Source organism: Pollachius pollachius (genome assembly GCF_949987615.1).
Source record: "Pollachius pollachius genome assembly, chromosome: 3".
Lineage (NCBI taxonomy): Eukaryota > Metazoa > Chordata > Actinopteri > Gadiformes > Gadidae > Pollachius > Pollachius pollachius.
In genome coordinates this window covers 35668465-35683076 of record NC_136936.1, presented here as the reverse complement: position 1 = coordinate 35683076, position 14612 = coordinate 35668465, and the positions used below count along the sequence as shown (strand labels likewise).

At 45.2% G+C, this 14612-nt stretch overlaps 1 protein-coding gene across 9 annotated transcripts in view; it reads left to right on the top strand.

Annotated features, from left to right (window-relative positions):
• The window catches only part of tns1b (tensin 1b), a 166306-nt gene that overhangs the window by 53184 nt on the left and 98510 nt on the right, over positions 1–14612 (top strand). For all 9 annotated transcript variants that reach the window (XM_079733023.1, XM_079733017.1, XM_079733020.1 and 6 more), the window contains exon 3: positions 4575–4612. In XM_079733023.1, the coding sequence (XP_079589149.1) occupies positions 4575–4612 (38 nt within the window). The remainder of the gene's footprint in view (positions 1–4574; positions 4613–14612) is intronic.

Sequence of the window (14612 nt, the reverse complement as noted above, 5' to 3'; positions counted from 1 at the left end):
TAATAAATTGAACCAAAACTGCTCCTTCACCACTAGGAGGCAGGAGCAACCTTTTTATACCCTAAAACCCTTTCGCACAAACTACTCTGTTCATATGACTCCTCTGAGTGCTGGGCCCGTTCTGTTTTGCATAACACATATTATGAAACAGGTTGTTTATAAATAATTTCCATTTCTCTCATTACCTTCATCATCTCTCACATCATCACATCTCTTTGTTTGGCAAAAGTAATGGATAACGAGCGTGGCTCCAGTATACGAGCCAACGGGAAACAGCTGTTCTGACCAAAACAACCTTTAATTGAGGCTGCATACAAAAACAAATGGCCACAACAGAAGCCTTCACACAAAGGAAAACAAACACAAGAAATAAGAAAGAGAGGGGAGGGGGAGAGAAAGAGGGAGGGGGAGCGAGGGAGATATGTAAAGATGGGGAGGAAGAGGGAGCGAGAGAGAGAGAGAGAGAGAGAGAGCGAGAGAGGGAGAGAGAGAGAGAGAGAGAGAGAGAGAGAGAAAGAGCGAGAGAGGGAGAGAGGGAGAGAGAGAGAGAGAGAGGGAGAGAGAGAGAAAGAGAACAAGAACAAAGGTTCTGAAACGTGACAGCATAGCCAGCCAGCTCTCATGATTCCTTCCTCCCGCTCAGGATATTGACCTGTTCCTTTGCCAAGCCGTTTTTACTGGACTCTCCCATGGCAACAGGGCCTTGTGCAGTCATCACTTAAAAGGTGTGGCTTCCACCACAGAAACCTCATGCTGTCCAGACTCCTGCTGTAAGATGTAGATGCTGCGGCGGGAATTAAAGTTGGGCTAAAAACGGAAACGTTGTAGTCGTGGTTAAGCAACAAAAACGACAGTTGGATACGGATACAGAGTTCCAATAAGATCGATTTAGGAAAGAAGATGAAGGTTTAGCTTTATCTAGTTTTTATTTTACAGTTGATGAAGGAATACAAACCTTCTCCCTGTTGTATTGAGTCATGACTGGGAACGCAGTCAGAATATCCCAGAATAACCTCATTGGGTATGTTTTGCCGTAAAATGTGATTTTTCATGATGGTTTAGAAGGAGGAAATGGAGGAGGCCCTGCCCTTTTATTGTGTTGTGTGTTACCGGGCGACCCTGCCCTGCTCACTGGGAACATTCACACACACACACACGCACGCACGCACACACACACACACACACACACACACACACACACACACACACACACACACACACACACACACACACACACACAAACACTGCCTAATTCGTCATCGTTTTTTTCGTTCCATATGTCTTCGTAACCCTTCCTTTTCTCTTGTAAACGGCTGAAATCATGTGAGTTATTATTGGTGTGGACCGTATTAATCATCATCTTCCTCATAGCGGTCATCTCCCAAATATAATTCCGTCCCTTCATTCACTTTTTACATGCATTGATGAAGCCTCTGCTCTTCTCTCATCTCTTCTATATTCATCTCCTCTGTTTCCCTTATCTCCACTTCCCCCAATTCTCTTCCCTCTCCTCTCCACTCCTGTCCTCTCACCACCATGCCCATCCCCTATCCCCCTTCTCCTCTCCCCTCTGTTTTCTACTCTCTCCCCTTCTCCCCTGGTCTCTCTTGTCTCCTCCTCTCCCTTCTTTTCTCCCCTCTTCTCCCTGGTTGGCCACACTTCTCTCCTCCTCGCCTCTCCTGCTCTGCCTCCCACTCCATTAGATCTCATGTCTGGGGTGTTTACATGACACATCCCTCCCTTCCTAACAAGGTAAAGCTGGGGCCTGGCTCTGTTCGCCTGGTGCTTTCACACCCAATATGGAAGTCTATCCTCCTCTCTCCCCTTCTGCTCCAAGAAGCCTTGTTTACGGGGAGGGGGGCAGGGAGGGGGGGGGGGGGGGGGGGGGACTTTCCCACATGTTAGGAGCTCGTGCTTCGACTGTCCTCAACCCAGCTTGCAGACGCTTCATTAAAAGTGTCTGCTTAATGTAAATACAAATGTCAATGTACCCGCATGCAGAACAACCTGCAAGCATATTATGCTGGAGTATGCAGAAAATTCTAAGCGATAAATACATGACAAATCTTTTCTAAACAACCCACTCTTTACTCTGGAGATTGACATCTGGCCGACATCATATCTCTATAACATGGTTGGGGGGGGGGGGTCGACCGTCTTGCCTCTGATGCAACTCTTTGCGGCGTCCCGCCCGGTGTTTCCCAACGGCGGCGTCGGCGGGGACCGGGGGAGTTGGACGGGGCCCTGGGAACCGGAGCCCGCCCGTCGCTGTTGCGGGGCCAGCAGGATTTCACGCTGCCACCCGCAGTCCAAGGCCTTTCATTAAGGAGTCAGGCTGGCGCTCAAATGTGACCCCCTCCAGGGTGAATATAGTCCCCTGGGTTTGGAAATAGAAACTAAATGTAGCACAGAGCAATTACCCCCGCTCCCTCTGTATTTAAAGAGCAGAGAGCTGTCACTTTCTCCGCTCCACAACTTAAATCCAGCGGAGCCGTTTGTTTATTTGTTAAGTAGGTTGTTGTTTTTCACCGGCTATTTATTGTTGCTATGCTAAATGGAAATCGGCGCTGCTTACAAAAACACGCTGGGAACGTTTTTCGGACCGTTTACGAGTTTTTCACACCGCGGTGTGTGTGAACGTTACATTTAGTGGTAAGACGGTGATATGAATGTAAGCATTATTAGTCTTGCTCTAGTTTTTCAGGGAATACAGCAACAAATGTGTTCTTTCGAGGAGCCGGGAATCAGAGGCGGAGCGAGCAACAGCCAACACATACACACACCCACACACATTCCCTCACGCACACACACACACACACAACAACAACAACACACAATCGTCTTGTGATGGATGGATCAAACAGTCGTGTGCGTGTTCGCGTTGCACCGCGACAAACCTTGTTCAGCGCTAACACAACACTGCCGCAATCTTTCCCCCCGCTAAAATGTATGCACAGGCAATTGTCCAGCTTCTAATAATCTCCCTAACGACTGATCGGAGACATGTGGCACATTGGCGGAGTGAATCACTTTACAAATGGGGCTGACCGTACTTCCAGTTAAGGCCCACGGCCTTCCACTCTATTTGGAAATCCTTGTCAGCCCCCTCACTCCGGTTCTTCACCCCACGACCCCCCGCAGGCCTTCGAGGGGGTTAGCCAGCTGATTTATGAGCCTCCAAGCTCAGGTTCTCTGGGCCGGTGACCCCTATTTGTTGGCCCAGCGGGGCGGGTGTGGGAGGGTCTGTGGTGACGGACTGAGAGGGTCAACTTCAAGGACCCTTAACGTTGAACTTCAATTTGACACACTGGTTTGTCGGCGGGTCCCATGAACCTACCTTTATCTTCCCCCCCATCCCCTCCCCCCCCCCACACACACACACATACAACCAAACACAAAAACACACACAAATGCTCACACACAAACACACACACACACACACAATCACACACACACACACAAATGCTCACACACGCACACACACACACACACACACACACACACACACACACACACACACACACACACACACACACAATCTCCTTGCTACTGCCCCCCAAACCAAAACACATGTTGATCCAGAGTCTTTATGGGAATTGAATTGGTTTTTATTTTACCTGAGATCGGGGGAGCTATACAGAGGCTTTCTCCTTGATCATATCTTACTATCATACTCTGCTGGCTCGTCCATCTCTGTGTGAAGTGGAGCCAAAAGCAACATGACGGGGCCTGCCCTTCAGCGCAGATTCCACCCACTGGTCTATTGGCTGAACAGGTTAGGTTGCAGTTTAGTTCCTATGTCCGGCACATATGGTTACTTCTCAAAACCTCCCGGCCATGCTCCATTTTTTGGGATGGAAAACCTCAGATCCTATGGATTTCAGGGCAATTTCACGCGTGTTTAGATTACAACTTTGAAACGTTTGCATGCATTTATTTGGTGCTTGAAACTTGATGGTGCGATGCAGGTCTGGTGTATATACGTCGGGGACAGGCTTCCAACATTGGTCTATATTCGATTATCGGTTTAGGTCGTAGTACCTAGGATATCGTAGTAGGTCCCCAATATCCCCAGCCGACATGTAGGTGTCCTTGAGAAAGAGGTCTGAATCTGACGAGTATCTGACTTCGCTGTCATTCTGCTAGAGCGCTAAGCCTGACAGCAATAGATTAAAGAATTCTGGCATTGGGATGTGTAGTTATGATTCTGCTGTGAAGGTGGAACATGATGAAGCAAAAAATAAATGAATGTTTGCTTTGCAAAACTCTTCTCCACATGTAACGCTCCCACTGAATAATGCAATAAGAATTGAATCCCTCGCCAAGCAGCTGGCTTATAAATCTTAAGGTCTGGCCGCCATCAACCTGCTTGGATCTCACACGGTTTGACTTTTAACACCAAACAAACGTATTTATTTAATTTGCTTTTTGATGCTGAGATGTTCGAAGAATGACGATGTTGGAGTTTAGTGTCGATAGATGTGGTTTTCTCTGTGCAATAAATCACCAATTTAAAATGTAAATCTTCTCAATTGAAATGTTATCTTCTTGTTTATTTATTTCTTCTTCTCTAGTGTGCCGGATATCATGCCACAAGAAATGTGAAGTGAAGGTAAGAGTCTTATCATTATCTTTCTGTTTGACTCCCAGCCGTAAGGTTCTGGGTTCCATCCCCATGTTCGCATGCAGTCTGCCTGAAGGGATGCTGAACCCTTATCTTTAAAAAGAAATCAGTGTAAATGACTCAATAGTCAATACAATTATGTTGGCAATCATGATCTTTATTAATTGCCATGAGACTGCACGTGCACTGTACGTGCGTATGTGTGTGTGTGTTTGTGTATGTTTGTGTGTGTGTGTGTGTGTGTGTGTGTATCTATGTGAGTGTGCACACGTGTGTGTTTCCGTGTGCATTCTAATCTAAGAGTGGGATCGTGGGTTCCTCAGAGGAATCGGTCAACAAGAGCACGCTGTCCCCGGGTGTGTTTTGATTGGCTGAACCCGCGCATCTCCAAGATCGCCCCCGTCTAAAAATAAAAGACCTCTGGGTGGGATCGCCGCCCAAGACCATCTCTCACTGTAGATCATTTAGCTTCCAATAGAGGCATTAGTCAGGGTTGTATTTGTGTGTGCGTGTGTTTATGTGTGTGTGTGTGTGCGTGTTTTAATGAACAGGAACAACTGCAGTAAGGCGTTTACAGTATAGGGTCCACAGTGCTGAAAGCCTCCTTAAAACACACACACACACACACACACACACACACACACACACACACACACACACACACATACACACACACACCTATACATACACACCCGTCATCTGGCAGCTATTATAGAAATGGTGTTTTTTTGGCAACGTTGCCCGCTCCCCCTCTGTCCTCAATAGTCCGGAAATGCCAGCAGCACAGGGCAGCCAGGCTGGGCTAAAGCGTGGAGTGCCACGGCTACCTTTAACTGGCAGCCATCTTTCATTCATCCAGCTCAACGTATGTTGGGCCTGTTGTTTACATTACATTACAATGACTTGGGTTATGTTAACATGATGAAATTGGAAAAAGTCTATGCAGAGGAAATTGGGTACACTGGTAGCATAACTAATGGAGACCGATGGTTTGGAGTACTGCATAATGGTAGCGTCGTTTTACAAACCTGTTTGGAGTGCAGTAACTCGCACATACCTGGGATCGTTTATTGGACTACTTCGACCGCAGCCAATTCCCAGTGATGTGTTGTGATACCTAATTGTAATTACTTAAGTAGCACTGTAAGCCTGTATTGAACATGTAAACTACATGTATTTAAGTGACAAGGTAGGTGTAGACTTTATTTACTGAAAATAAATATTGAAAGATATTGTTCTGTCTTTTTTGGTTTGTTAGTTCAACATTGATCTCAACATGACATAGATCTGCAAAGAAACAACAAGATCCAAATTTCAATCAATCAGTAAAAGCATACATTACAAGAGCAAGCTTGACAACGATCAGAGCCCTATTAGCCTTGTAAGGCTCCTGGCTATGGCTAATGAGCTTCTGGGAACCTTTTGCAATAAACTGAGAGTTATGCCTCAAATGTGGCCCTAGAAATATGTCTAGGCCAAGTGAGCTTGCAACAAAGGAATCCAGCACCTTTTAATGACGCAAATCGGGATGGTTTCCAAACTCACAGTTGTAAATCTCAGTCTTTATACAGATAAGGTAGCGTTGAGCCCACATTTAACCTTGGCATGAAAAAATTGTTTGCCCACAGCTAGTTTGTGTGTGTCAACGCCATGCTTTAAATGAGTGCTAAAATCCAATCCGGTGTCAGAATAAATATATATTTAAATAAATCCATGGTCGGTCCTGACTCTGATGAAACAGAAAGGGAACAGCGCCCATCCCCTAATATCCGTAATGCGGTAAAATCCTGGAAAGTGGCAACTGTCACCTGTGATTTCAATGACCTTGCATGCTTCCATCTTCCCTGCCTTGATCCCCTCGCCCCGGTTAGTTGGAAGACTGAGTGTGTGCTGGGTTAGCTCTATGTTTCGCTGTACGGCTGTAAAAACACCAGGGAAAGGTGAAACCATTGGCGGGCTGCCAGCTCTGCTGCCTGCCAGTCTCACTCCAAACATACGTTTCTAGCCATGCTACAGTTGGTATGGTTTTATGTCCAGCAAGTTAGGTATTAGAGGTCAGCATCCTTGAGCAAAAGACGCCCTCACGCCTACATGCTAGATACTGAGCGTTATCTGAATCCACTGTTAATCATTTTGGATACCCTTGGTGTCTGCTCAAGCAGAATGTATGGAAATGGTGAAGAAATGGAACAGCAAGTTCATGCTCTGGTACTATGTCACTGTTGTACATGAAATTCTCCCATCACATTATTATAGGGTATTATTATTGCTGTTACAGCAATGGTATGTTGAATAGTTAGCACAAAGAGCTAATTTTGGAATGTAGCTTGCAATATTCACAAATAAATACTAGATGCAATACTCCTCTCATAGTGAGGATTGAATTTTTATCTTCAAATGTTTAAAAATATGATTGTTTATTTAGTGATTCCAAATACGACCACCTACTGAATAATTGAGCGGCAATGATTAACAGCGAGCTCAGATATATGGACCATTAAGGAGCAGGAATGGTTATGCATCTCGCCACAGGTAACCATGTGGACATTTGGGTTTGAAACTAGAACCTTGCGGCTGGGAATCGACTTCCCCAAAACACAAGTCTCTGCTTTGCTTTGCTTTAATTAGGTTGAATATCACCACAAAAATGAAAGAAGCCATTCAATCAGGGTTGCTGTAAAACCCATGAGTGTTCAGTTAGAAATGTGTCAACGTTTTTGAGTACAACCCTCTTGCGCGGACTGTGTGTTTATAACAACAGAAAGACTCCTTTCTGACGGAATAAGAAAAATATCTGAAAAAAAAAAAAGGCCACCGATAACTCTGTCTGGTCTGTACTGATGAATGATTTATTTCAACTAGATTTATCCGTTCTCCGCTCTCCCACGATGACAAAGCAGTTCCCCTGCCCTGCACACATCCATGTAGAAAACCCAAAATCAAAAAACCTGTTTTCATGTTTGTCCTGGCAAGTCAACCCACACATTCCTCCCCGTATCGCATTCCTTTAATTGTGACCCCCCGCGGTTTACTTCACTTCTGGCCAAGCCGGCCGCGTCCTAAAGGGACCAACGGTTTGTTTGTTGGCCCTCGGCTTGATGGAGGGGTCGCGGCCCCTCATCGGTCCTGCCGTCCGCGCTCCTGTGTGTATGGCCTTCCGCTCACTATCAGCACTTGGCCGGCGCTCAGCCCGTGTTCATGTGGTTTCCCTCTCTGATTGAGGGAACGTTTGGACAAAAGGATAAACACGGCATATTGCTTCAGTTGGAATGGCTGTACCGGGGCCTTCATCTCAGGGAGCTCAGGAATGAAGGAAAACCATAACATTAATGAACAGGGAAAACATGTTGTTACGGGACATTCTTTCTGCGCTGCAATAGCTGTTTAATTTTCTAATTAATTATTAACTTAATAATTTACTGACTGTTGTGATGGCTGAACCAGTGAAAACAACAGATGGGGAAACATGGCGAGACTCTTGGAAATCGACTGCAAACTCTTACTGCTTTTAGTCGTAGAGAGTGGAGCGTCCTAGCATGTGGAGAAGTGCATACAGGTTTTAACTGGGCTCATTCTCATTCAATCGTTAAATGAACTTTATTTATAAAGTGATGAACTAAGTAACTAATTGTTTGTGTGTGTGTGTGTGTGTGTGGGGGTGGTGTGTGTGTCTCTGTTTGTCTGTGTGTGTGTGCGTATGTTTGAGCAGCAATGTCCCAAAGCGTAAAGAGGCAGTTCATTTATATATTAAATACATAGACTTTGTGTACGTGTTTTTATTATTTACATATACATGAACCGATTATAAAGCACACATTCCATGGAGTGATGGAAATATTATAGATTTCCTTTTCTACAATTCAAAGGGGCAATTCATAACCATAACAAAATAATTATAAAAAATGGAAAGTATGTAAGATATGTTGCATACTAACAATTCTAAGCAAGCATGTTTCCAAGATTAAATTCACTATCATAATTTAAGAGAAGGAAGAATTCCTTCTCTAAGAATTCCATTTTGAGCATGAAACGTCATGCTGTTTAGTTTCATCAAGCTGTTACTGCTGGGACTACACACAAGTAGCTACTCATCGACATTTTTAACATTTCAGCTTGATGAAGACACCGAAAATACTTGGTGGGAAGATCTCATCCTGGTTATTTATAGCCTATTTGTCGTTCAAGTCCCAACACCTGTGTCCACACTGGAGCAGTGGTTTCATTTTTGATTCATTTTTTTTGGTGAAAGGGTGCGTAGGGTGTAGCTGTCAAGCTCCTGACCTGAGATTTATTTGTCTGTGGCGAGCTAGTAACTGTCTGCTAGCCCCCGTTTTCTAGCTTCACACTCCAAGCAAAAATACTTATAAATCCTATTAAACCCATATCCATTACAAATCAAACAAATGAAAACACCATGGAAAAAGCAGTTTAAATATTTTCTGCTGGGTTTGAATTTCGTACGACCTTAATTCTCGTTTGAAGTGTGCTACCTCCTGGTATTGGGAGTCGGTGCGGAGAGAATGATGATTTGCTCTCTTAATGTGGAAATGTGATTCTGTGGAAATATCTTCATCATTGCCCTGCAATTCATTACTTTCTATAACGCGATGAGTCGTAGGGCCCGGAGGGAACCAGCAGCTGTAAGGGATGACTGGGCACACCAGCGCTTAGCCTGCCAGGCCCTGGCCTGCCCCAGGACTATACCTCACTCCACCACCGGGGGCAGTTTATCACGCGGGATGTAATTGGAAAGCTGTGTTGTCATTGAGAAGCACCAGCAATGCTATTTCATGATCTCATAGAGCTGACCGAGGGAGCTTTCACGAGAGAGAGAGAGAGAGAGAGAGAGAAGGGGATGACCTAAAGGTTTTCTGCTTTCTGCTTACAGTGGCAGAGCAAGGAGCTCAAATGAATGGCTGCCAGGGGTCGTTTTGACTTTTATTGTTTTCCAGAGCAGTATATCAGGCTGCCAAACGCTCTCTGGTGACACACACGTTTAATTAAACAACCGGCTCCTTAACACCTCATTATGACTGACTTTTGGGGGGAGGCCGTCCCGTTTGTAACCTGAAGTCTTGTAACCTTTCGCCCGGCATCGTGTTTTGGCCGGTTATAGGCCAACCGTACAACAAGATAAACATGTTTTATTTTAACGACACACTGAGGACAAACAAATGCAAATAACCACACTGTTTACCATTTTAATGCTATTTTCCGTCGCCTCTTAAAATGGTGGGTGAGAGAATTGCGTGAAGCCCTTTTTTTTGCTGATATCCATTTCAAACACTGTCTGGATGAGATTGAATTCCAGCGAAAACATGAAACTTCCTTCCCGCGATAGCATAGCGGAAGACAGGTGACGTGAGGGTCAACATTAAAGGGGAAATGGTTCCTGAGCTATCCGTAGCACTGTAGCTTATTTAGGTCTGGGGTACTATAGGGTTTGGTGTCTAAACGCGCTAGTGCGGTCACCCCTTTGCCTTGTAGTTCTGACTTGAGGTCATATGCTTCATTTCACTCAATCTTTCAACCCACTGTCCAGATCCTAAATAAACCGAAAGCCCTTATAATGTATTAAACAATGAACAAAAAAAGTCAAGGGAAGGGTGGTGAAGGGTGGGGTCTTGGGATAGATTTCCCCTTGGATGGCTGCCATCTTGTCTCGCTATGTTCTCAAGCCTCTAGCTGCCTGTCTGAATACATATACATGAAAATATGCAGTATATACTGTATATATATTTATGTCTGAACAGTCACCGGTTTGAACTCATGCTCACAACAGAACTTCACCATTGCAAATCTTTTATCCAATCAGCAGAACACAGGACCAAACCAAACTATAAACCCTGCTGTGTTTGAAGAGTCTCAGATTGAATCAGGGTGATAATAAAGTTTAAACTGTGTACATTAATGTAATATTGTGATTAGAGAAGAGGCAGGATGTCTGCAGATGTAGCGATAGAACTGGATAGATCTCTTCTGGACGGCCAATGTGCTTAACTGGACAAATGAATAGTGTAGTTTTATGTATGACGCCATGATTTTGAATAATTCAGGGCGAGCTTTTGTTGTTTTTTGTTTTTGTATTCAGGAGCTCGTTCTGATTTATCCTCTCTAATCCTAGGATGCTCCTGTAGTTAGAGGGTTTGACTCCCAGCGAGAAGATCCTGGGTCCAACCCCAATGTCCACATTTGGGCAATAGGACTAACCTCAATCCGTTGGTTCACATGATGTGTATCCAAAATAAACAAACATGATCATTCACCACACGGATTACCCTGTCTGCTATGACTAAATAGTAAATAGCAGACTTGACATCATTAGGCACAGTTAATCAAAGGGCTTTTCAAGTCTCCCAATGAACACCTTTTAAACTGTCCTGCGTAGGCCAAAAGTCACAACATGCTTGTGCCCAGAGCAGGACTCACACCATCGCATTCTGGGGCTTTGATTTCATTATCGACTTGGACCGTGTGTCGGGCCCGCTGCTCGCTGGATCCACGCGCATAGAAACGGTAGGGAACACAAACAGGAACGCCCCAGCCGCTCGCATGATGGAGTAATCACGTCTGCGGAAGGGATGCCAAAACAGGCCCGCGGTGGAGGGACCGGGCGGGGAGGCGGTGGGGAGCCACGGCCATCGCTAATGATTCACACTAATTGCGTTGTTGTTTTACTTTTCTTTCGCAGCACCTTAATCCATGTAGGGCTTTACATGAGGAAACAGTGTCTTGCATAACAGCTGTACTCTCATACCAAAGTCCCAGACTGCAATAACAATATTAACAGATTCATGTTTTTGGACATTGTACCACAAGTCCACCATAGTGGAAGATAAGGAGCTTCTGCTTTGCTGTGCTTTGTGCTATATCCAAGAACAATAGTTTTGTAGCTATCAATAGGGGCTGATTTGCTCAAGTTTCTGTGTCTCTAAATGTTCTCTCTGCAACCTTGTGTTGGAGAGATGGTTCCTCTGGGTTTTGGGAGGGAAAGTTCTGCTCAGTTGTGCTGTTGGGAAACCTTGAGTCAGATCTCCTGAGATTGGACCTCACCCTCACCCGTCTGGCTCCTGTCTTTCTCTCTCGGTCTCTCTGTGTTCTCTTTATGTGTCTCTGTGTCTTACTGTCGTGTCTCTGTCGCTCTCTCTTTCTCTATGTGTCTCTCTATATATTCTCTGGGTGTCTCCCTTTCTCGCTATTATAACTGTTTCAGTCTTTCTTTCTGTGTCTCTATGTATCTCTCTTTCTATTGGTTTGTCTTCCTCTTTCTCTCTGTCTCTATCTCTGTTGTTTTGTTTTGTCCCACTGTATCCAACCCCTTTAAAGCACACGGCGTTAACATGCCAGGTATGGGGGCAATCGGATATCAATCAGATATCAGCTAAACGCATTCAACACATTGAATTTACACCTGGCAGAGGAATGCGTCTCTAGTGTCCAGATGGATATCAGATATTGCTCTCTCTGGATTATAATAAGTGACTCTTGCGGGTTTGGCTGCCGGAATGAAACAGTTTGAAACAGTTTGAACCTCTGATGACAGCAGGGCCCTGGTGTAATCGCTTCTTTGATTTCAACGTTCCTGATGATGAAGGGCCGTGGGATTAGCCCCCCATGTGCCCCCTGCGCTCCGTACAAACCCCCCACACACACCGCTCTACGGAGTGACTGATGCCATGGCCGATCACCAGGGATGAAACTACCTCTTGGTTTTAACTACTTTTTAACGATTTGCTGACCGTCGGTCATCGGAGGAGGCGTTGCGCAGCTATTGTTATTGTTGTTGCCTGGAAGTTTTACAGATGTACATTTCATTCATCGAATGAAATGTACATTTAGAAATACATAGTTGTACTATGATTTGAGACATAATTAATGCATTTTTGTAAATGTACGCTGATATAACGCAAAAATAACGTCAAAATAGGAAGACGTATCGATGTCCAGCCCCTCCAATGTAAATAGATCGCTCTGCATTCCTAATGGGAAGTGGAAATGTGTTTGATGCGGTCAGCATGCGATATGATATGGTTTAACAGACCTCATCACTAATATGTCTTTGGGGCATTAACACCTGGGTGTGCATAAGATATCCCATTCATATCCCCTGGGCCAAGCACCTAATGTTAATGCCAGGTGAAAAAGGGCCGCTCTGTCCCTCCCTCTCTTTATTTGTCTTTATGTCGCTCTGTGTCTCACTATCTTCTATCTTTCATTCACTGCCTCTGTCTCTGTCTCTGTCTCTCTCTCTCTCTCTCTCTCTCTCTCTCTCTCTCTCTGTCTCTCTCTCTCTCTCTCTCTCCCTACGGCCCTACCTCTTTTTTAATTAAACATTGTCCATCTCCTTTCTTTTCTTGTCTCCTGTATTGTGAATCTCCATCTCTTTAAGAAGAACGTACGCCCATCCTTCCGCTCAGTGTGACTATGAGTAACACAACCACACACACAATGCCACTGGTTTCCTGACATGACTTAACCAACTGTGGTGTGGTGTCTGTGAAACACGAGAGGCCACACAATAAGAATAAATATCATGTCCTCAGAGGAGACCGGAAAACAAACAAAATGCAGCGCTGCCGCGGTGAACAGCCTCCATATATCATGTGTTGTTATGTCAGCAGGAGCCACGCACTGCTGGAACTGATACCGGCCGTAGATTCAGGACAGACACACAAGCAAGCACACACACGCACTGACATACGCACTGGCAAATAAACAGAGAATTGTGCAGAGACATTCAAAGGGATGGGCATACATACAGAGACACACCTCCACACTGGCATACATGGACACAAATGAACACATCTAAAACCCCTAACTTAGCAAACTTCTAGTGGTACAGTCGGTATGCTACTATAAGTGAGCCGGAGGGTTCCTCCCCCCCGAAAAACAGACAGACACACACACACACACACACACACACACACACACACACACCAGATCCGACACAAACACCCAATGCTAAATAACAGCTCCTCTCACATACACACCTTACCCCTCTCTTCCCGCCCTCTGATGAACGAGCCAATCCCTGTCCTTGTTGATTACAGAGCACCGAGTCATTAGACTGTATCGTGCGCAAAGCCGGGGCAGAGGAAATCAGCCAGACTGTGAAGTCTGAACTTTAACTGACCTACTGTATGCTTGGTCCCATACGGAGGAGAAGAGGTGCTGTATGGGATGATGTAGGTGTTGCATGGGGCCTGTTGTCAAGGCAACGGTACGCTTGCCTCATTCTCAAAGGTGTTCATGACCACCCTCTCTAGCTCTCTCCCTTGGAGAGAGCTCCATTTCCCTCCATTTCCTCTCTCTCTCTCTCTCTCTCTCTCTCTCTCTCTCTCTCTCTCCACTCTTCTTCACACTCTATCTTACTTATTCATTATCCCTCTCTCTGTCCTCCTCTCTCACCCAGAACAGTGAGCAAACACAAACAAACAAAGGGAATTTCCCAATCAAAAAGGTCTGGGCTGGTCTGCTCCCTTCATTAAAAAAGCATACTGCACACACATGGATATAAACAACCAGGTTCTGCTGCCCTTAACTCCACCCTGCCTCTCGCTCACACACACAGACACACACGCATGCACATACAAAGACACACACACATACGCACACACACACACGCACGTATCCTTCCTTGGCCGGTCTCTCCTGTCATTAATGGTGAATCAAACGCCAGTTCTACCTGGTTAACATCTGGAGCCCCAGCAATTCCAGCCAAGGTGGGCCTTCCACTGTGCTATAAACATCCGGCAGCTTTAAACAGGCAGTCTAGGGACGTTTAATACCATTTAAATGACCGGGCCTTGAGACACAGTAGTGTCTCGTCAGAGATAAAGGAGAGATGATGGAAATTATTACAACCCAAAGTCTGGCGTCACGATGCACAAACGCACTGGCTGTTTCGTACACAGCCAGGCTTATCACATTACGACAAAAAGTATGCAAACACAAACACGCACGCACACACACACACACACACATACAA